We start from the raw sequence: 23,318 nt of genomic DNA, 5'->3' as shown, positions 1-23,318 counted from the left end.
ACTCTTTGACTAAAATAAATACATGTTTAATCTCCCGGTGAACGGTGTGCGCGCACGTGACCCTCATGAACGAGCCTCAGAAGAACATGTGACTAAACACGAGACCACGATACATGTAAGTTGTTTGTATGTCATTCCTCACGTTACACACATTGTTCCATGTGAAGTGTAAATCAACAATTACACAGCTAACACGAGCTAACGTTTAGCTACACAAAGATGCATTGGAACAACATGTCGTGATGGCTCCTGCTTCTGCAAATAAATAACACATTATTTCTCCTACAAAACGTTATAAGAGACAAAAGGTTAAGCACAGACCAAAGGAAACTAGCGAAAGAAAGGGAAATAAAGTGATGTTTGTATTATGTGCAAAAACTACCAATAATTAAAATATAACCTGCTGAAATGGTTAATATCTTGCATATATAAATGTAAAGGTGTTTTAAAAGTGACAGTCGTGTCTCACGACGACATTTGAGGTTTTATTACATATTTAATAATGAAGTGTGCCGTGTTTAAACAAAGCGCACGCTTGTTTTCTATATGAATGTCATGGATTTACTTCCATATGTAGAGATTTAGAAAACATGTGAATTATGTTCCAACTTCTAAGGTTTAAACTTATGCAAAAGTAAACAACTTTTGGTTCTAGCTTTAAAAATGAATGTGAAAAGAGGAGCTTCTGTGTTACAGAGCGAAATGTAAATGTGTCAATAACATATTCCACTTTTTACAACATGATATATCGATGTTCTAATGATGACCGCTCTCTCTCTCACCTGGAGAAACCTGGCAGCTCTGTGAGGATCCTGTTCTTCGATCGCTCCAGCGCCTTCAACACCATCCAGCCGCTGCTCCTGAGGGACAAGCTGGAGACGGCTGGTGTGGAGTATGACCTGGCAGAGTGGATCCTGGACTACCTCACAGACCGACCCCAGTTTGTGAGAGCCCGGAACTGTGTGTCTGACACTCGGACCTGCAGTGTGGGGGCGCCCCAGGGCACCGCCCTCGCGCCCTTTCTCTTCACCCTCTACACTGCAGACCTCAGACACGACACGGACAGCTGTGTCCTGCAGAAGGATGACTCTGCCATCATCGGACTCATCACGGACGACGATGACGCGGAGTACAGGGGACTGGAGCAGGACTTTGTGGACTGGTGTCAGCGGAAGTGTATGTTATATGACTTGTATAATCTAAACATATGAAGTGTATGTTATATGACTTGTATAATCTAAACATATGAAGTGTATGTTATATGACTTGTATAATCTAAACATATGAAGTGTATGTTATATGACTTGTATAATCTAAACATGTGAAGTGTATGTTATATGACTTGTATAATCTAAACATATGAAGTGTATGTTATATGACTTGTATAATCTAAACATATGAAGTGTATGTTATATGACTTGTATAATCTAAACATGTGAAGTGTATGTTATATGACTTGTATAATCTAAACATGTGAAGTGTATGTTATATGACTTGTATAATCTAAACATATGAAGTGTATGTTATATGACTTGTATAATCTAAACATATGAAGTGTATGTTATATGACTTGTATAATCTAAACATGTGAAGTGTATGTTATATGACTTGTATAATCTAAACATGTGAAGTGTATGTTATATGACTTGTATAATCTAAAACATGTGACATGTTCTGTTTCTCTCTCAGTCATATGATGGAGCTGAACGGAGCAGTTACTGAAGTTTGAAGTCCTTTTCACCATAGACTGTGTAGCCATGGAAACAAAGTCTTGCTAAATACTGAGATATTCAGTATTCAGTTTGTTCTATTTGACTTATACAGGTTGTTTTATCATTGTTCATTGTTTTATGTTGCACTGAATCACCAAAGTTCTGATGTTTGCGAATTCTGTTCATTATGGCAATGACAATAAACTTTTTCTGATTCTGATTCTTAATAATGATGATAAGAATAAAAAAAAACAGTACACAGACTCCAAAACTCCTCTTAATAAGGAAGTCCCACATTGATTATGTTTTATATTTCTTCTCATTTGATAAAAACATCTGCGTATTGGCTAAATTATATTATGTAAATGAATAACTAGGTTTCAATGGCTGCCATCTTGGCTTGTTTCTAATATGAACGTACCAGTCGGAAAGTGAGCCTAGATTTAGTTAAATTGAACCAAAATATTTCCTCCAGAGTCCAATCAAAACTCTATGCACATTGCATTAGCTGCTTCTGCTATTGACCAGGCCGTATGCAGTTCTCTCTATGGATATATTATTAACTTAGCAGGAATGTTATTAGGATATAATTGCTCCATCTCCCTGATTAGACTGCTGGCCCAGCTCGGATAAGCAAAAGAAGAAACCATGGACAATAATAACGTCCTCAAGTAGTCAGTGTTTTTTACTTGTGAAATTTAGATTGTTTAACCCTTCGGGGTCGACGCCCGCACCGGTGCATTTTGAAACGAGGTCGGCTTTAGGACCGTGCAGCATGAAAACTAAGTAACGTAGACGTCATGCGGAAGCGGAGACCTGACGCTACGTCTGAGTAAAGTTTTGTGTAAATCCACCGAATAAAATCGAAGTTATGATCATTTCAATTCCATTAAAAATGTGCGGGAAAATATGCGCTCTTTTATGCGCTCATTTATTATAATAACTTTGTCGTCTTTTGTGATAAAAAGGAACTGAAAAATAGCTTTTGCTAACCCGGATGTTCAGGATGCACACGAGGAATGTAAACATTAGTAACATGACAAATAGTCAAAGAGGAAGAACGAACGAGAGGAAGCATACTGTTTTTGAGTAGTTTTGGAGAGTTTTAGTATTTCAAGTATTTCATTGTCAGTAATATAGTTGTTGTGAAGCAAAATGAGGGGCACGCTTCATGTTGATCAAGTTTAGACCTGGTTTAGACCTGCTTTAGTCCTGGTTTAGACCTGGTTTAGACCTGCTTTAGTCCTGGTTTAGTCCTGGTTTAGACCTGCTTTAGTCCTGGTTTAGTCCTGGTTTAGACCTGCTTTAGTCCTGGTTTAGTCCTGGTTTAGACCTGCTTTAGTCCTGGTTTAGTCCTGGTTTAGACCTGCTTTAGTCCTGGTTTAGTCCTGGTTTAGACCTGCTTTAGTCCTGGTTTAGTCCTGGTTTAGACCTGCTTTAGTCCTGGGTAAGACCTGGGTCAGACCTGGTTTAGTCCTGGTTTAGTCCTGGTTTAGACCTGCTTTAGTCCTGGTTTAGTCCTGGTTTAGACCTGCTTTAGTCCTGGTTTAGTCCTGGTTTAGACCTGCTTTAGTCCTGGTTTAGTCCTGGTTTAGACCTGCTTTAGTCCTGGTTTAGTCCTGGTTTAGACCTGCTTTAGTCCTGGTTTAGTCCTGGTTTAGACCTGCTTTAGTCCTGGTTTAGTCCTGGTTTAGACCTGCTTTAGTCCTGGGTAAGACCTGGGTCAGACCTGGTTTAGATCTGGTTTAGACCTGGTTTAGTCCTGGTTTAGACCTGCTTTAGTCCTGGTTTAGTCCTGGTTTAGACCTGCTTTAGTCCTGGTTTAGTCCTGGTTTAGACCTGCTTTAGTCCTGGGTAAGACCTGGGTCAGACCTGGTTTAGATCTGGTTTAGACCTGGTTTAGTCCTGGTTTAGACCTGGTTTAGTCCTGGTTTAGTCCTGGTTCAGACCTGCTTTAGTCCTGGGTAAGACCTGGGTCAGACCTGGTTTAGATCTGGTTTAGACCTGGTTTAGACCTGGTTTAGTCCTGGTTTAGACCTGGTTTAGACCTGGTTTAGTCACATGGAAGTACAAGGCCTGCACAAATAGAAAAACGCCTGAGGATTTACCTACTTTTTATTGAGAATAGTGGCTTATTGCTTGTATATATCACAAGAATACTTTTATATGTTCATATTTGCACCTTGTGGTTCAGTTTGAACCTTTTTAAATGCTTGGTTGAGCATGTTTGAGGGTTTTACAATGAAAAAAACATATTTTTTCTAGACGGACTTTGTGTTTTCTGTGTGTGTTTAGGTCCAGTTATGTTGAAATAGTATGTCAAAGTGAAAAACTAACTAACTGATCATATAGGTGAGGTTGTGCTGAAAATTGAAGGTACCCAATAACGGCCAAAAAAGCTCCGGACCCCGAAGGGTTAAAGTATATTTAGCAACGGTAACTGAAGAAATACACTAAATGTCAGGAAAACTATTTAATGACAACGATGAAGAAGCCCTGCAGACATACAAACCGTGTAAGTGAAGGCTGGTAAAATAACACAACAGTTATGGTAAAATAACACAACAGTTATCCTTAACACAGATAATAACAGTAGAGAACAAGCCTGGAAGTGTGAGCTAAAGCTGGTACATTCTATATAACAATTATCTCTAACACAGATACTGTAATGCTCTCTCCACGCGTTGAATAGTTGTGTATGTGAAATGCAGATCAAGACAGCTTACAATGATTTAAAATTTTGGTGTGAAAAGTTCGAATGAAACTGAAAAACAAACATAAATAAGTCTACATTAGCTTCATAAGTGTATCGACAAATGCACCAGGAAGTAGCCAGCGCCACAAAATGCTAAACATGAGCTAAACAAGCCCTCGTTACAATTTTGCGATCTTTTCGTATGCTAACTAGGTCGTAAATACGTGTGAATAAAGTTATGGTCGGCACCAGACCATCGTGCATGGATCTATTATAATATCTGGATAGGGCGTGGCATGTCGCAGACTCCCCCAGTGGCCATTTTTTATTGGTTTATTTTGTACATAATATTTGGCCCACGATTTGAGAAAAGAGTTTAGTTTGATGGAAACTTTGGCTCATGCACTTATTCTATATTTTCAAGGCCAGAGGCGTAACTTAACCTCCTTAAACGCTCCACGTGTGTTTGTATTTAGTGGTGAGTCAGTTCAGGTGTACAGAGAACTACAGAGAACTACAGCGAACTACAGACGACTACAGAGACCTACAGAGAACTACACAGAAGTGGAAATGTTACTTAGTACATTTAAAAGGTTTTTTTGATCTTGATCTGATCTGCTCGCCCCGTCCTCGGGTCATTTACTCGGCTCCCTGAGCTTGGACTGTACAGGCCTCTAGTGGACGGTTGTAAACTCTGCATCCTCACAGTCTGCAAACATATAAACATGATTGATTGACGGACTCAGGCCCGTATCCAACGGCCAGTCTCAGGTTCATAACGTTTGGGCGGGTTCATACTTCCCAACTTATTTACCATCCCGGGGGGAGATAATGCATAAAGAAGCAGAAGATTGTTTTGAGCAGAGGGGGTTGTCTGGGCTGTGACAGCTCTGGATGTGGACTAAATACAACAGAAAGATGTTACAATGTCTTGGACTCATTTTGGGCCCAAAATCAAGTTATGATTTTTTTCTAATACATTTAGTTGACCAGTACATTCAATATTACCTCCAAGTGTCCATTTTCAGGTTCACTGCTTGGTCTTTTCATTTTGTAAATGTCCAGTTACTTCAGTTCAGTCCATCACAGTCGGCTCCGTCCCTGTAATCCATCTCCTTCTTATGATTTTTGCAGGCTTAAGTACATTCCACAGGTATCCATTTATTATTGTCATTGTTGGAGTTTTACTTCTAAGATACTCATTTGTAAGCCACTAATATGTGGTTCCCACACGGCTGTATTGTTAAGACTTCTGGTCTAATTATAAGTTCTGCTTTGCAGAAGAACAACTGCTGTTGGGACAAGTTGACCTGCAAATAAATAATTGTCAAACGTCTCACTGGTCAAAACTAACAATAGTGATCAATCGGGGTCAAATCCCAAAACTAAAAGCCTGTTAAATATTCCAACTACCGAATTTAATTAAACCATATAAATTATAAAGGGCTGTGATTTCAGGTACTCTTGAGTCTTGTTTTGCTTTGTCTATATCCAGAAATTAAAACTGTCTAAATCAAGTTAAATCCGATATTATCAGCGCTCCCTGGTGGTGGATTTGATCACTGATGGTCATTTAACTGTGAATTTAAGTCACAGACAAAGGTCCCATTTATATATATATATATATATATATTATATATATATATTATATATATATATATATATATATATATATATATATATATTATATATATATATATATATATTATATATTATATATTATATATTATATATTATATATATATATATATATATATATATTATATATATATTATATATATATTATATATATATATATATATATATATATATATATATATATATTATATATATATTATATATATATATATATATATATATATATATATATATATATATATATATATATATATATATATATATATATATATATATATATATATATATATATATATATATATATATATATATATATATATTCCCGTGACACAAAATCAAAGGCTTTTTTTTGGTCTAGGCCTAAAACATAAAAATTCTGGTCTTCCTTATTTAAATACAAAACTTCTCTTAAGTGCATAGATTGTCCCACATGACCCGCCCTTTAATCGCACACGTTTGTTCTTATTTCTTCGAGTAAATCGTTCATTCTATTTACAATAATTTTTGCCAGTATTTTATAATCAGTATTCATAATTGTTAAGTGCCTGTAGTTACTGATATCACATTTGTCTCCTTTTTTATACAGTAAATTCATGACCCCTTCATAGAGTGTCCCCCAAACAGCCCCGGGACAGACCCTCATTATACACACGAGTTAAAAGTTCACTTATATAATTTACAAATAATTGATAAAATTTGGAGGAAAGTCCATCTGGACCAGGACATTTTCCTCGATTTAGTTGTAAAATTGCCTGTTTGACTTCTGACTCTTGTATTTCTTGAGTGAGCGGGTTGAAGTCCAGGTGGCTGTACGTGGGGACGTCTCTTAATATTGTTTGAACATCGAAATATTTTGGGTTTATTCTTTTGTAGTTTTCTGCACATATTAGTTTTATTGTTTCACGTTTTTCTTTCTCTTCTGAAATAATGGAGCCATTTTGGGCTTGGACAGAAGCAATAAATTTATCTTTTAATTCTTTTGTGTAATTTGAAACAGCTTGATCAATATTTCCATTATTGTCAATATTTGTAGTTTTAGTTATGTTAAATAATAATTCAGAATGAATATGTTTAATATGAGATTTTATTTCTTTGATCTTAGTTATATCATCTTCATTATTATCAGGATTGTGTTTCAGATTTATGTACTCAGTAATTAAATTATCATAATATGCATTTTTTATTGTTTAATTCTTTACTCTGATTTTTAAGAAAACGTTTGATTCTTGATTAAAAAAACAATTCCCAGAGTGAAATGTAAGAGTTGGTTAAACATTTTAAAGAGATTATTCTATGGATTTCTAGTTTTCTATGTACATTTTGAAAACATTGATTATTAACTTTCCAGTATCCTTTCTGTTCAGACGGGCCGTGAATGGGCGACGTCTGGACGATCAAGTGGTCAGAGAATTCAGTTAATATCGTTTAGTAGTTAAAAGCTTTAATATTTGAAGAAGTATAAATACGATCAATTCGAGTTTTGGTGTCGAAACGTGAAAAATCAATGTTATTGGGGTACAGTACTCTGTAAACATCAATTAAATCTTCAGTGACATCTTTTAAGAGTTTTCCCTCTTGCTATTCTGTCTTTCAAGTCTATCACACTATTAAAATCACCACATAAAATAATATTATAACTAAAAAGTAAACATTCTTTTAACTTTCGGAATAATGTACATTTGCTATGTCTTGCCTGTGCAGTGTAAACATTGATAATTCTATATTTGTTATTTCTATTAAAAAACAGTCTACCGACAGGAGCCTTCCAGGCATTAGGACCCTTTGTTTTATCATTTCAACATCATCATTTAAAAAAAATATCCCAACACCATCAGCACTTTCCTCCCCAATGGACACCACAGATTTCCCTTTTTTCCAAAGATTAGTGACATCTTCCACGTCATTTGGAGTTTTTAGGCGTAACTCTTGTAAACACAATACATCATAGTTTGTTTTTAACAGGAAGTCTATTTTAGGTTGTCTATATTTGGTCGACTGAATCCCTCTCAGGTTCTATGTGGCCACAGTTAGAGTTGTCATTGGGGTTTAATGTCAGGGGAGGCTTTATTATCAACTTTCTTATTGTTACTGTTTCTGGATCTTTTCTTTTTACGTTTCCCGTTCACCAGGATAAAATCAATGGGGGGATAAATACCTTCTGGGGTGACAGAGGAGTCGGATTGTGCCCTCTCAGGGGGCAGAGGAGAGCTGCTGCTCTGGATCTTTGAGGCGGAGCTGATCTCGGAGCTCGGGGTCTCACTCGCACTCTCGTATTGCTGCTCATGATCACTTTCAGAAATACTTAGTGAGGACTCCTCACCTTCACCCTGGGTCGTGGGAGTCGTCTGAGGATGGTAGCGGGGGCATATTTGAGTTCGTAGAGTCGGATTCATCCATAACTAGTGGTTCGGTGTGTAAATCCTGCTCCGGACAGTTGGAGGGCGGGTCAGGAGGCCGGGCACAGAGCTCTGGTGTCGGCTTGGAGATGGTCGTATTTTCGTTGGCTCCAGGAGGGAGCTTAGTAGAAGCGGGTCGGGAGCTGGTCTCCGGCGGCTTGGTTTTACCAGGCTGCGCACCGATCACAGGCGGCGGTTTTTTAGGCCGGGCACTGCGTTCAGGCGAATTCCCGGTGCCACTGGTCGCAGTCGGCGGCTGTTCAGACCGGTTACTTCGCACAGTGGAGGCGCCTCGAGAGAGCCCTGGCTGACGCTGCACCTCCGAGCCTCTAGAGGGCGGCAGAGGCGGGCGGGGGTCAGGATGCTCAGATGTGGAGCTGGGCCTAGGTCTGGGTTGTTTGCTGTGGAGTGGCTTTGTAACAGGCTGCTCTGTGGTCAGATTGGATGGCTGGACTGTTGCGGCTTGTGCATAAGACATCCGGGTGTTATCAGTGTCTGCTTGTGCATTTGTGGGCGGTGCTCTGGACTTATTGTAGTGTGAACTGGGGCAGGTGAAATATGTGTGACCATGTTCCCCACACAGGGAGCACAGAGCTTCAGACTCACAGTCCATTATGTCCATTATCATCAGTGTCCATTATTCCCACATCTCCAGCACTTCACCAGTGGACATTGTCTCCCCTGATGGTCGAGGGACTGACAGATGAAGCAGGAGTTGATCTGTCCGGGGTAGATGATGCGGCCGTTGTAGGGACCGAGTGAGATGGAGTTAGGAATATTAACATAATGTCCATTTGAGTCTTTCAACAGTTTAACTTTATATTTACGTATTCCGTACCAAATGCCAAATTTATCCACTGGTTTGGACATTTGGATTATATTGCAGAATCTGCGCAGGTACATTGCGATGTCCTGATCCGCGATGCGGCCGGTCCAGAATTTCACAATAATGTTAGTGGTGTCTATTTTTGTTCTTCATTTTTAGCGGTGTAGATTTCCAGGAATCGCCTGAGCGGCGTCTCATTGTAAAAGCAGATTTCAATGTATTTTTTGTTGGGAAGTGCAATAAAAAAAATAAACGTCTGCTGCATTGATCCAGCAGGATTCGAGCTACAGCGTCTCTCCTACATAGTCGCGGCTTGGAGGAGCCCCTCCGCCGCTGAATTTTAAGCGCACCCAGAGATGTCCAGGGTTCTGACTAAACATTTCCTCCTTTTCCACAGACACTCATTTTTTTTGTTTACTGTTTCGTGGTTGACGAGTCAGATGTAGCCGCAGCGGCCGCTCCGCGGTATTTATTCTGCTTTTGCAGACGTTGGTGAAGAGAGGCTGTGGGCGGGGTCGTTCATCCACCAATAGGAACGTGCGAAGGGGAGATGTCCCGGAACAAACAAACCTTGTTTGGTCACGATTTTTACAAACTGAAAAACGATGTCCATTTCCTTTACAAATGAAAATAAAGCAAAATTTATTTCTGCACAGTTCACATCATAAATTAACTTCACATAACTCTGTATTTTGATACGAATAACTGTTTGTATACTTGTTATCCATGTCCCTCTGTCTGGAGCACTAGTCGTCTCTTAGGGTCACTGTCAGTTTTCTATCAATATAGAGTATGTGTATGTAAGCAGCCCACTCTTTTACCTGCAACCAAATCTACCCTTAGGTACAAATAGTTATCTTACCTTTTTAATATGCTAAACTGTTTACGACTTTGCTTTTGTAAATACACAGAATTATTTTCCTTCATCAAAAAACATACACTGCCATATATTTAGCACTTGTTTATTTCTATGTGACAGAAGCTCATCTTTGTCAGATGTGGGTGGCCCTGAGAAGGGCCGTTGTTTAAGGGTTGGGAGCACACTGGGTTTACTTGGAGCTGGTGTACTTGGTCACGGCCTTGGTGCCCTCGGACACGGCGTGCTTGGCCAGCTCTCCGGGCAGCAGGAGGCGCACGGCGGTCTGGATCTCCCTGGAAGTGATGGTGGAGCGCTTGTTGTAGTGCGCCAGGCGGGAGGCCTCTCCGCCGATCCTCTCGAAGATGTCGTTGACGAAGGAGTTCATGATGCCCATGGCCTTGGAGGAGATGCCGGTGTCGGGGTGGACCTGCTTCAGCACCTTGTACACGTAGATGGCGTAGCTCTCCTTCCTGGACTTTCTCCTCTTCTTGCCGCCTTTCCCGGCGGTCTTGGTCACGGCTTTCTTGGAGCCCTTCTTGGGCGCAGACTTGGCGGGTTCAGGCATCTTGAGCTGTTCTGAGGCCAGACGAACGAATGATTGAGAGTGCGCCGCCCCGAACTTTAAAGCAAGCCTCATGCAGATAAGCTGTGCTGTTCCTCGAAGCTGATTGGTGGATTGTAGAAGCGGCGTTTTCTCTTTTACAATTCCTCTGGTAAATATTCAAATAAAGATTTAAAGGATTTCTAAAATATCTAGATAAAGAATAAAAAAATGAAATAAAAACTAATAAAACGAATAAATTCAGAACTATAATTTAATAAAACCAAAAGTACACATTGATAATAATGCTAAAGCCTTAATAAATCACAAGAAATAATTAAAAGATAAATTCATAGCTTCAGTCCAGTTGTTTGTAAATACAAAATGTTATGCAAATGCACTTTTTCATATATTTTTCATTGTATGTTGCACCTTTGATGCCAAAGCATTTCCCAGTCTGTGAATTCTGTAATTGACCCCAACCCTTTCTTAGTTAGAACATGTGTTTATTTTGTTTTCTGATACAGTAAATGTATTTTCAAAGCAGTTGATCTAATCACTGATTGTACATTACTGTGTATTCTCAACAAAAATAACTGTGCAAACCACACAATTAACACAGTTCTTTAACAAATGTGCTTGTGGGATCTACAAACTTTATAATATATGTATATATATACATACATATATTTTATATAAATGGGAGATCGGTCTATGACTTACATTCACAGTTAAATGACCATCAGTGATCAAATCCACCACCAGGGAGCGAAGACAATTTGGGATTTAACTGGATTTAGACAGTTTTAACTTCTGGATATAGACAAAGCAAAACAAGACTCAAGAGTACCTGAAATCACAGCCTTTATAATTTATATTCTTTAATTAAATTCGGTTGTAGGAATTTTTAAGGTATTAGTTTTGGGATTTTACCCCGATTCGTCACTATTGTCTGGCAATTATTTTCTTTGCAGGTCCCAACGGCACTTGTACTTCTACAAAGCAGAACTTAATTTAGATCAGAAGCCTCAACAATTCAGCCCTGTGGGAAACGCATTAGTGAATTACAAATGAGCTTGTTAGAATAAATCATGGCACACAAGTTTCAGTTAGAATCAGACAATGTTTTGTTTCCTTCTCTGGAGTGGGTGGCTCTTAAAAGAGCCGTTGTGTTTTCATATTCGGGTCTGGCTTTACTTGGCCTTCTCGGTCTTCTTGGGCAGGAGCACGGCCTGGATGTTGGGCAGCACGCCTCCCTGGGCAATGGTCACTCCTCCCAGCAACTTGTTCAGCTCCTCGTCGTTGCGGACGGCCAGCTGCAGGTGGCGGGGGATGATCCTGGTCTTCTTGTTGTCTCTGGCGGCGTTACCGGCCAACTCCAGGATCTCAGCGGTCAGGTACTCGAGCACCGCGGCCAGGTAGACGGGAGCTCCGGCTCCGACGCGCTGGGCGTAGTTACCCTTCCTCAGCAGCCTGTGCACACGGCCCACGGGGAACTGCAGCCCGGCTCTGGAGGAGCGGCTCTTAGCCTTTGCTCTGGCTTTACCGGCGCCTTTTCCTCTTCCAGACATGATTGTTGTTTCAGATGATTTCACACGAAGGAGAAACTGACACCCGCTGCGGCTCACGGGCGGTATATATACCAGCAGTGCTGACTTCTGATTGGTCAGCTGAGCGGTAGTCTGGTTCTCCAATCAGAGCACGGACATGCTCTCCGCTTTACCAAAGTTAAACTATTATCGATTATCACCATTGTCGTGTTTACAAAGCACAGTACACATATGAAATACATTCAAGTTCACAACTGTACATTTAGGATAAGAGAACTTATAATGGGGATTTGTAAATTGTACATTTTGTGCAGCCTTTTATTTGTATCCTGTAGCAGCTTAGAATCGTTTTGAGTTTATATAGGTTGTTTTATCATTGTACATTATTAATATTTTTGTTTACTTTTATTAAGAATTAGTTTTTTTTTTCAAGTTTTCTTTTTTCGTTTTGTAAGGGCTCCTCTATTAAGAGTGTTATCTGATCTCTCACTTCTGTAACTATATTGTAACACTGAAATTTCCTCAGTGTGGAGTAATAACGGCTTTTCTTAATTTAGGTTTTGTGAATTCAGTTCATTGGCAATGGCAAAAAATCTTGGACTGCAAGTGACATTATTTCATATATATATATATATATATATTTTTCTGTCGTTGGTAGAACAATTGTCAATTGAAGCACTATTCACTTTAGTGAAGAATCAGCCCCTGTGAGATGGCGCAGCTCTGTAACAGTGCAGGATAGGAACAACATACATGTTATGCCTAATTTCAAAAGTCGCGCGGGTGAAGCACAATTTAAATTGTTGAAATGGTTTGTATTATATACATAATTGAAGCCTGGTTTTACCCTATATAACTTTTTTAAAGAGTAGTCTTTACCGCATGGGCGTTTTTTTTTTTTTTTTTTTAAATTGTGTATAGGGTGCTTTATGAGTTAGTGAAAATTCCGTCAAATGTTCGGTTAAAGTGTGGCTCTTAGTTTGTGTAGGTGGCTCTTAAAAGAGCCGTTGTTTGGGGTTCACTCAGGGTCAGTTTAAGCCCTCTCTCCGCGGATGCGTCGGGCCAGCTGGATGTCCTTGGGCATGATGGTCACTCTCTTGGCGTGGATGGCGCACAGGTTGGTGTCCTCGAACAGACCCACCAGGTAGGCCTCGCTGGCCTCCTGCAGAGCCATGACGGCGGAGCTCTGGAAGCGCAGGTCGGTCTTGAAGTCCTGGGCGATCTCCCTGACGAGGCGCTGGAAGGGCAGCTTGCGGATGAGCAGCTCGGTGGACTTCTGGTAGCGGCGGATCTCCCTCAGAGCCACGGTGCCGGGCCTGTAACGGTGAGGCTTCTTGACGCCTCCGGTGGCCGGGGCGCTCTTGCGGGCCGCCTTGGTGGCGAGCTGCTTCCTGGGAGCCTTTCCTCCGGTGGATTTACGCGCTGTCTGCTTGGTTCTGGCCATTTTCTTTGCTCTTGATTCCGTGTGAAACCTGTAAGAGTCTGCTCTCTCAGACGGCGGCAACGAACTTTATAGAAGCCAGAGCGAAGCCGATTGGCTGTGCTGGGCACGCGCTCTGAATTCAAACAGTAACCACGCCTCTGTCCCACGCGCTACGTTTTCTGTCCCGTTTATGCGATACATTCATAAATAAAGTGATCAAATTTTAGTTTGAGTTTCTGCAATGCTTTTGAAACTGTAGCAATTCCTTTTTGAAATAATAATAATAATACAAATAATAAACTCTGTTAGTTTCATTAAAAAACATTAAAATACATGTATGTTTAAAATGAGTATTACAAATCACAGTATCAGGTTCACATAATCATATCGTAGTAATATACGTATAATAGTAATAGTATGTTTATGAATGTGAAACCATTTAAATAAAGTATGACAACATGCCTGTTGTACGGCATTGTATAGTATAGAGTATATAATATAATACAATTTTAATAATAATATAAAATATTGTCATTATTACTCCAGAGCAGCAGAAAAAACAATGTTTACCAAACTGACAAACCAGAAGAGAAACAGCAGAATGTTGATGTGGATGAGACGTATTCATTTGAATGAAGATAACACACACAGAAAGTTCCATGTTTTTCTCAGGGAGACTAAGCATGTGTTTCATTATTACTGCGTGTGTAAAGGTCATTGTGATTCTGGAACAGATATTCAAGGGAAGTGCTGCTCTTTAGAGAGAGTGGTGGCTCTTAAAAGAGCCTTTTGAGGGTCGTGGTGGTCGCTGTGACATTACTTCTTGGCCTTCCTTGCTGGGGCCTTCTTTGCAGGGGCCTTCTTTGCGGGGCTCTTCTTTACTGCCTTGGCGACCTTCTTGGGTGCAGCTTTCTTGGGGCTCTTGGCGGGCTTCTTGGCTGCCACTTTCTTGGGGCTCTTGGCGGCCTTCTTGGGCGCTGCTTTCTTGGCCGGGGACTTGGCCTTCTTGGCTGGGGCCTTCTTCACCACCTTCTTCTTGGGGGAAGCTGCCTTCTTCGCCGCGGGCTTCTTGGCTTTAACGGGGCTCTTCTTCTTCTTCGCTGCGGTCTTGGGCTTGGCCTCCTTCGTGGCCAGTTTGAAGGAGCCGGAGGCCCCCGTGCCCTTGGTCTGGCTCACGGTGCCTGAAGCCACCATCTTCTTCAGAGTGGTGTTGATGCGCTTGTTGGCTTTCGCCACATCGACGCCCTTTGCCGCCAGCGCCTTCTTCACCGCGGCCACGGAAGTGCCCTTGCGCTCCTTGGACTCGGCGATGGCGTCGGTGATCAGCTTCGTGAGGCTGGGGCCCGCGTCCTTCTTCTTGGCCGCGGCCTTCTTCTTGGGGGCCTTGGCTTTGGCCGGAGCCGGGGCTGCTGCGGGAGCGGTCTCTGCCATGATTCGTGTCGGTTAGATCTGTGTCTGGAGCCGGGGCGCGCGCGGAGGATCTTTATAACGGACGTGAGAACCGTAGAGACTCAACCCTCTCTGCTCAGCGGCGACGTCTCCGCTCTGTGTTTTCTCTTCGCAGTTTAGAGTTAAAAATACAATAACGTGACTATTTTTTGCAAACTATTTGACACGAATCTTTAGAACAAAGTCACATCTAGTTGTCTAATGCAGTCATAGACTCACAGAAGCTTGTGTTTTTAATAATGAGCCATCAAACCCTGGCCACGTCCACACAAGCGACACACTCCGCTTCGACTTTTTCCTACATTTAGCTTTAAATTGGACTAAACCTTGATAAATGAGAAACAATTTGTATTTAGACCAACAAAAGAGATGTCAAGGAATAAATACACAAACTAAACTTGTAGTGTGGCTTCAGTGTTTAGATGTAATTAACCGAGTTTGTGGCGGTAGTAAACACAAAGCTGAGGAGCCTTTCTGTGTCAGTCTGCGCTGGGGCAATGGTGTAATTCTGTTCATGTACATAACTATATGTGTTTACACAAGTGTGATGTGTGGAAACTGCGTGGAGAAAGGTTTCGGAACAAATTTTGAAAGGTCTGAAATCAACATGTACATTTCAAACCATGGAGACTTGAATTGAATTGCTGAATGTGTTAGAAGGATATAATGTATATGATGTAAACAGGCATTGTAAGTACAATATTGTTGGTAAATCACTGATGGCTCAGCTATACGTTAAGTAATGAACGTTTGCCTATACAGATAAAAACTGATGATTTTATACATGAGTTACAAACGGTGCATGACAAATTAAGTATTAAGATGTAAAGTGAGATGTTCAGTTTTGGATTAAGACCCATTATTGAAAAACCAAGACAAATAAGAGACAAGACAAATGGAGATTGTGCTATAATATAATAGGATCATATATTTTACAAACAGTTATGATACGACCATAAGTGATCTTGTGTTAATGATCATTTCCTGGTGTCAAATTGTCAAAATATGAAACAAAAACAAAAGGTGTTAAAAATATATACTGGTACATTGTCTAAGGACAGCTGTAACGATTGAGGCCTTTTAAACAGAGGTATTAAATTGTGATTGAAGATGGGGTTTTTTAATGATCCAAATGAAGCCAACGTGGCTTTTATAATTGTCCAATTCTGGTTTATCATCAAAAAGACAAAGGCATAAGAAAGACTTAGAAGACACATGAAAGTGAAAATGAGTGAATATAAACTTTAAAAAACAAGTTCCTCAATATTAGAAAGGCAGCAACAACTTTATCTGTTCACTGCCATCAGCCTCTGGTCAGAACACTTATTTAAATGCTTGATTACGTTTATAGATTGATTTTTCAGCACCATGAATTGTCTATTATTAGTTTGTATAACATTTTAGAAGTTAAACATATATTTATTATTAATTGGCAAGTTAATTTGTGTTTAATTTTTTTCAGTTACTACCAGAGCTGTTATTACACAAGATTAAGCATTGATTTCTTCCCGATAAGATTCAGTTTTGGACCTGAGGCATTTCAGAGATAAACAGCAAATAAACAATATTGATTTTATAGACTTACTGCACCGGAAAATTCTCCCTTGCACCATTTTCCGGTTTGTAGAGTTTCTAAAATACATGATTGACGATTTGAAGGGAACTTGAGATCCTCTAAATTCCATAACACATCCAAATTGAATATTCCCTGTAAAGCAGGCTTAGTGCGTCATTCGGACCGGAGCGTTTCTCTTCATATTCTGTGTGTGGCTCTTAAAAGAGCCGTTGTTGTTGTGTTCAGTCAAGTGTCGTTTAACCTCCGAAGCCGTACAGAGTGCGGCCCTGTCTCTTCAGGGCGTACACTACGTCCATGGCGGTCACGGTCTTCCTCTTGGCGTGCTCGGTGTAGGTGACGGCGTCACGGATCACGTTCTCCAGGAAAACCTTGAGCACTCCGCGGGTCTCCTCGTAGATCAAACCGGAGATACGCTTCACGCCGCCGCGGCGAGCCAGACGGCGAATAGCGGGCTTAGTGATGCCCTGGATGTTGTCACGGAGAACTTTACGGTGACGCTTGGCGCCTCCTTTACCGAGCCCTTTTCCTCCTTTGCCTCGGCCGCTCATGTTTACTGTTTCGTGGTTGACGAGTCAGATGTGGTCATAACGACCGCTCCAACGGTCTTTATTCTGCTTTTGCGGACGCAGGTGAAGACAGTCTGTGGGCGGGGCTGTTCTTCCACCAATAGGAACGTGCGCAGGGGAGTCGTCCCAACGGTCGTTGACGCAGAACAAGAAAGTACAAACTCAAAAACGATGTCCTACTTAACAAATTAAAACAAAGCTGTAAATTAACTTCACATTAATGTGCTGAACTGTGTATGACTTAAACATACAGAAAATGATTCTTCTTTTGATAGTGTTACAACTTTGGGAAACTTTTTTTTTTTTTACAAAGTGTACACATTGATATATACATACATTTTTATATACATCAAATATGCATTACAGGCTTGTTTGGTTTAGTGATTATCTGCTTCAATAGTCAATTGATGTTTGTCAGAATCAGAAATGGGTTTATTGCCATTGTCAAGGAACAGAATTCACAAACATAGGAACTTGTCTTGGTGATTTGGTGCAACATAAAACAATAAAACAATGAGTCAAAGGAGAAACATTTTAAATCTGCTATGGATAAAATAAACAATAAGCTATTAGATATATAAGATAAGAATACAAATGAAAATAAAGCTGCATTTATTCTTGCAGTTTTGTCAGTTCACAGCATAAATTAACTTTAAATTAATGTGCTTATGTGCTTATTTAGTTAACATTACAGTGTACACATTAACATATACATAACTATATGGGCAAACATAAAATGCATATATACAGTCATTTGATTTGGTGATTATCTGCTTCAATTTAGTCAATGTTTGTATCATTTTGTCCTCAATATTCTGTAAACGTTAATTGATCTTGGAATTGTCATATATATAAAATTGGGTAGTAAAATCCTCCATACAGCACTCAAGTCTTAACACTTTTAAAAGTCATGCCTTGTGCACTTGATCAGTGCTTCCAGCTAAATAAGTATTTTCAATGTTTTACTTTTCTAGGTTCACTCCGCCTACAATTCATTTAAAGTGCGTTACACAACGCACAGGATAAAACAACTGACGCAAGTTTTAGTGTAGATCTCATCTTCAAACTGAACGTGCATGATCGGGATTGAGGAGCTACATATTCGCCTTTGGTCGTTTTCTACATTGTCAAACTGACAGAAGCTCATCTTTGTCAGATGTGGGTGGCCCTTAGAAGGGCCGTTGTTTAAGGGTTGGGAGCACACTGGGTTTACTTGGAGCTGGTGTACTTGGTCACGGCCTTGGTGCCCTCGGACACGGCGTGCTTGGCCAGCTCTCCGGGCAGCAGGAGGCGCACGGCGGTCTGGATCTCCCTGGAGGTGATGGTGGAGCGCTTGTTGTAGTGCGCCAGGCGGGAGGCCTCTCCGCCGATCCTCTCGAAGATGTCGTTGACGAAGGAGTTCATGATGCCCATGGCCTTGGAGGAGATGCCGGTGTCGGGGTGGACCTGCTTCAGCACCTTGTACACGTAGATGGCGTAGCTCTCCTTCCTGGACTTTCTCCTCTTCTTGCCGCCTTTGGCAGCGGTCTTGGTCACAGCGGTCTTGGTCACGGCTTTCTTGGAGCCCTTCTTGGGCGCAAACTTGGCGGGTTCAGGCATGATGCTGTCCTACTGTTTAGGACAACCAAACGAAACCACTAGCGCCGCTCCGCTGTATTCATACAAACCTCATGTAAATGTACTGGGCTGGCCCTTTTCTCTGATTGGCGGATTCCATTCTCACCGGTCTCCTTTACCGTACGAGGTTCATGATCTATTATAATTCGGAAACCAGTTTCAACGCAGCAGAAATTCAACTATTGTAAAATGTAGTTCGCATTTGGATTTTAATGTTTTTTTTCCCCCTGTTGTGTGCGGCACTTTGAATTGCCTTGCCTATCATTAAGAGATATGTGCATCTCATATCTGGTTTGTAACATTTTAAATCAAAATCGTACATATTCTTTTAAGGGCACAAATACGGACACATATTTCATTTGTAAATTCGAAATGTTATGAATGCCCTTTTTGATACATTTGATACATTTTGCTATGGTTATTATTCATTGTTGTATGTTGCTCCTTAATGCCAGAGCAAGTTCCTAGTTTGTGAATTATGTTGACTGATAATGGCAATAAACACCTGTTTGGTTCTGACATGTTCAATAGCTAAGGCAATTATCATAAAATGGAAACATAATTGTTAACTGAGTGCTTTTACATGCACACAAATGACCAAGTAGTAGTTTCCAAGTATCCTGGTTTTGTGTGTGTCGATGTAAACTCCATATCCTGTGGTACTCACTGGGATATTCAGCTACTATCCACAATACTGTGGCATGTAGACGCAGTATCCAGATTTCTCACCAGTGCTGCTGTACTGAGCATGTGCCAACTCAACTAACATATTTTGCAGGAGCTATTAATTTCCAAAAGGACTTTCTACCAGGGCTGTTTTTAGTATTATTATTTTATTTATATTTGTTTACTGTACAATACACCCATATTTTGACAGTGAACAAAAACAGGTCCTAACATGCCAACATGTTTAGGTCCTTGCCATATCTGTGCCATTGTTGCCATAGTTACCACTCTAGATATCCACATGTTAACAAGGGTATGAGTATCCCTGTTTCTCCGAGCGCAAATGCCATATCCAGATGCTGTCATAACTGTGATACTGCTCATATTCACTAAGCCAGAGTTTTTTTCAGTTACAGAAACTCAAACTCAAACTAAACTGGCTTCTAGAAACATCAGGTGTCACCATTGTAACAAGTACAGAAACGGGACATCTTTGAAATACTCCATGTGATAATTCATAATTAAACAAATTTAACAAACGTTGTTATGTAACTTCTGCCTCTACATTCTCAGACGCTTAATTTTGACAAATACAACTATAGTTGTGTTTGTCCATCCCTTGTTGGGAAATGGGAGGTTTTGTCTATGGGAGTTTTTTATTATAGGAGATCTTCTACTGAGAGTGTTTTTCAAACTTCCTATAAGTGATCTGTTCTTTTCTTCTGTATCTACCTCTGTATCTACCTGCATTGCATCAATGAAATTTCCCCATGTGGGACAATAAAGGAATATCTTATCTTATAGTGTAAATAGCGTCTGGTAGTTTACACCTTTGTCAAAGTAAGCGTTAAAAGACATCATGTCACAAAGGGTCTTCAGCTGGTCCCATAATCCTAGTTGGTTCCTTCCGTCTTTGACAGGGACAATGTACCCTGTAACATAAAAAACAAAGATTTGAGTATCTCACCTTCAGTTTCGACACTTAAACGGCAGAAGGGCCTATGTGTAATAATCAATGGGAGATAATAAAGCAGTTTGTGTTTAGACAATCAAATCCCACTGAATACTTTGCTGCCTTCCTCCCAAAAAAAAGCCACTTCATGGTGGATTTTTCCCCCCTTTTTTTTTTTCTCTCTCGTATTATGTGATAAACAATATGATGAACTCTGACTCTCTCTGCTTTGTGGAAAATGGCATCCCATAATTTTCATTTGAATTGCAGGAAATTGCATTGCTGTGGGCGGGTACAGTCTGGAATACAGACTTAAAGGTTACACATACAAGTATGAATCACTTAAAATACAACATTAATTTATACAATAATGAATGAACACCATTCTAACAAGGCTAAAAGTTTGTCCATTCTGGGATACCTAATCACACTGCAAGGAAATAGATATTTCACTCGCACCGTCAAATCAGAGTGCAGCTTTTGGCTTTTTATTGTTGGTTTAATATTATCTGCAGATATAACATTACACACTTTTCTCTTGTTGCCATCTGCTCCATAGTTTCAGGTAACGGATGTCCAAAACTCTCTGGGATAAAGAGTGTGACAAAGACAGCAAACAGACTCAGTGATGCAATCGTAATATGAGGCAGTATGAGGTGTGTCTTTCTTCACACCTGAAGAAAGACAGGACAGAGTGATTAGAGCTATGTCATTATATACCCTATATAAAATAAAAGCAATAATTCAGCATTATTTTTAAACAAAGCATAAATTCCAGCATCAATTCCAACTTCAATTCCAACGTAAAATTATTTAATAGGGCTACAATGCAAATTCTACAGATTATCAATCTGAAATTATATCAAACGCACAAAGCGCTTTCCTCTGCTCTAAAACATACATTAAAACTCCTTTATTTCTGCTATAACAGAATCAATAGAAGACTGTGTACATCTGTTGTTGTCATCATTTTAGTTTGGTTCATTTTGGACTTTTCACCTTTGGCTTCTGCCCAAAACCACAATGCTGCCGGTGTTTGGAGATTAATTCTCATATTGTAAGAATTTGCTTCCTTTGCTCAATCCTTTGCTGTTTAGCCTCCATTAATCACAAAATCCGTAATTTTCACAATTTTACTTGTGAAACCAGACGTGCTGACCCACTGTTTGGCATCTGTTCTAGTAATAAGCTGAAACTCTTAAATAGTTTGAGAAGAAACGGGGCAACGCAGCTGCCGATCCGGGAAATCATGGAGCAGGTTCCAGTGCCTGAGTTTCGGAGGGGCGTTGGGTACAGCTCCGAGGTGTAGGTGAACATGAAGCGGGTCCCAGCCGTGAACAAGAATTTGGCCGTCATCTCTACAATTAAAGGTCCCATAACATGCGAAATCGACTTTTCAGAGCTTTTAACCTTCTTACATTGCTATTTGTGCTTCATATATGTACCCAGAGTGTTTTTTTGATTGATTCCCGCAGTTTTTAGCTATATTACAGACTATCTCCTTTCCTCGAATCTCCAAACTGACGGGCGGTGGGGCAAGACCGCGTCATAACCACAGGCACGCGTCATCATCCCCCCTCCCACTCCCCCCTCTCCACCCCCCCCCCACCTCCCGCCTGCCGCCTCCCGCCCCCTTCCCCCCGGCTCTGCGCTGCTCCACTCGCGTGTCTCCCTACAAGCCCATTCTGCTTCGATTTACGACGAAACACGGCTCAAAGAGGCCCAAAACTTCATTAATGATATCGCACTCTTTACTATTATTACAATGGTGAAGGTTTATGTGGCAGTTGATGCAGCAACCGGGAAAATAAACAGAGAGAAGTTCTATCCGATACCGAAAAACCAGGAAATAAGAGCACGATGGACATAAGACTATATATATATACATATATATATATATATATGTATATATAGATCTATAGATGTGCACGCTGTAGAATAAACACGAGTTCTCACTGACTCGCGCGGCGCATCGCGGAGCTAACAGCTGTGGGGCACACACGGAGACTACGTCACGGGTGGGCGGGGCACACACACGCTCTCTGAGACTACGTCACGGGTGGGCGGGGCACACACACGCTCTCTGAGACTACGTCACGGGTTGGGCGGGGGAGCCAGATCGCTCTTCGCAAGGGTGGGGGCGAATATCAAACCAAGCCGTTTGCATTTCCGGGTTGGTGAGGGGGTCCAAGGTATGGGTGATATTTCTTAACTATTATGTTAAAGGCGGTATGGACGATTTTTCGGCAATTTGAGAACGCAGGCGAAAGTGCGCATGCGCACTCCCCCGTGCGGACTGATACAACACTCACGTGCGTTTGTTTATTAGCGCAACGGAGCGCATCGCATCGCTCGTCTCCCGTAGATTTCTGTCTTCTTCTGCGTCAGCTCGAACTGTCTTTCACAGTCTTCATTTTGCCCCTTACACTGAGGGAACTATATTATGATAGATCCATGCGCTTAGGCACGCGGAAACGTGAGCACGAACCGCACGCGGCAGCAGGTGAGCGGTAGGTGCATTTTATGATTGATACGTGGCAGGACAAATGATTTATCCACGCCACGAGGAAATATGATAAAAAATTTGCTGAAAAAAATCGTCCATACCACCTTTAAGGGTGTTGCACAACCCTTATTATTATCAATTATACACTTAGGATAGACTACGAAACGTGAAAAAAACACGTTATGGCACCTTTAAGGTCAGAGTTGGCATATCTGAAAGACAGAATCCAAACCGGATAATATTATTTACAAAATGTCGATTTATACCAGATGTTCTTTTTCTTGGGACACACATCAGTCACAGTCATGGGCATTACATTTTGGAACTTTATGTGTTGCATTTGAGT

At 40.7% G+C, this 23,318-nt stretch overlaps 6 protein-coding genes across 6 annotated transcripts; all 6 read right to left on the bottom strand.

Moving 5' to 3' along the window:
- Positions 1 to 10,271: 10,271 nt before the first annotated feature.
- Positions 10,272 to 10,707, bottom strand: LOC140360334 (histone H2B). Its single transcript, XM_072445547.1, has one exon. The coding sequence runs from the start codon at positions 10,689 to 10,691 to the stop codon at positions 10,317 to 10,319; it is 375 nt and encodes a 124-aa protein (XP_072301648.1). The 5' UTR covers positions 10,692 to 10,707; the 3' UTR covers positions 10,272 to 10,316.
- Positions 10,708 to 11,783: 1,076 nt separating this feature from the next.
- On the bottom strand, positions 11,784 to 12,263 carry LOC140360333 (histone H2A-like). The gene has a single exon (XM_072445546.1). The coding sequence runs from the start codon at positions 12,236 to 12,238 to the stop codon at positions 11,861 to 11,863; it is 378 nt and encodes a 125-aa protein (XP_072301647.1). The 5' UTR covers positions 12,239 to 12,263; the 3' UTR covers positions 11,784 to 11,860.
- A 958-nt stretch (positions 12,264 to 13,221) lies between these two features.
- On the bottom strand, positions 13,222 to 13,682 carry LOC140360332 (histone H3). Its single transcript, XM_072445544.1, has one exon. The coding sequence runs from the start codon at positions 13,659 to 13,661 to the stop codon at positions 13,251 to 13,253; it is 411 nt and encodes a 136-aa protein (XP_072301645.1). The 5' UTR covers positions 13,662 to 13,682; the 3' UTR covers positions 13,222 to 13,250.
- A 774-nt stretch (positions 13,683 to 14,456) lies between these two features.
- Positions 14,457 to 15,100, bottom strand: LOC140360331 (histone H1-like). Its single transcript, XM_072445543.1, has one exon. The coding sequence runs from the start codon at positions 15,069 to 15,071 to the stop codon at positions 14,457 to 14,459; it is 615 nt and encodes a 204-aa protein (XP_072301644.1). The 5' UTR covers positions 15,072 to 15,100.
- A 1,801-nt stretch (positions 15,101 to 16,901) lies between these two features.
- LOC140360330 (histone H4) lies at positions 16,902 to 17,223 on the bottom strand. Its single transcript, XM_072445542.1, has one exon. It carries the CDS (start codon positions 17,211 to 17,213, stop codon positions 16,902 to 16,904), a length of 312 nt encoding a protein of 103 aa, XP_072301643.1. The 5' UTR covers positions 17,214 to 17,223.
- A 1,205-nt stretch (positions 17,224 to 18,428) lies between these two features.
- LOC140360400 (histone H2B-like) lies at positions 18,429 to 18,830 on the bottom strand. Its single transcript, XM_072445608.1, has one exon. The coding sequence runs from the start codon at positions 18,828 to 18,830 to the stop codon at positions 18,441 to 18,443; it is 390 nt and encodes a 129-aa protein (XP_072301709.1). The 3' UTR covers positions 18,429 to 18,440.
- Positions 18,831 to 23,318: the final 4,488 nt, after the last annotated feature.

This window comes from Eucyclogobius newberryi, unplaced genomic scaffold (assembly GCF_026437365.1).
Source record: "Eucyclogobius newberryi isolate DKJ021-1_F unplaced genomic scaffold, fEucNew1.0.hap1 SCAF_15, whole genome shotgun sequence".
NCBI classification, from domain to species: Eukaryota; Metazoa; Chordata; class Actinopteri; order Gobiiformes; family Gobiidae; genus Eucyclogobius; species Eucyclogobius newberryi.
Note: the sequence above shows the minus strand (reverse complement) of the source record. Positions and strands in the feature narration are given on the sequence as shown.

What these genes read in the sequence shown, in the direction of transcription:
- LOC140360334 (XM_072445547.1), bottom strand. Translation starts at nt 10,691, where the DNA reads ATGCCTGAACCCGCCAAGTCTGCGCCCAAGAAGGGCTCCAAGAAAGCC.
- LOC140360333 (XM_072445546.1), bottom strand. Translation starts at nt 12,238, where the DNA reads ATGTCTGGAAGAGGAAAAGGCGCCGGTAAAGCCAGAGCAAAGGCTAAG.
- LOC140360332 (XM_072445544.1), bottom strand. Translation starts at nt 13,661, where the DNA reads ATGGCCAGAACCAAGCAGACAGCGCGTAAATCCACCGGAGGAAAGGCT.
- LOC140360331 (XM_072445543.1), bottom strand. Translation starts at nt 15,071, where the DNA reads ATGGCAGAGACCGCTCCCGCAGCAGCCCCGGCTCCGGCCAAAGCCAAG.
- LOC140360330 (XM_072445542.1), bottom strand. Translation starts at nt 17,213, where the DNA reads ATGAGCGGCCGAGGCAAAGGAGGAAAAGGGCTCGGTAAAGGAGGCGCC.
- LOC140360400 (XM_072445608.1), bottom strand. Translation starts at nt 18,830, where the DNA reads ATGCCTGAACCCGCCAAGTTTGCGCCCAAGAAGGGCTCCAAGAAAGCC.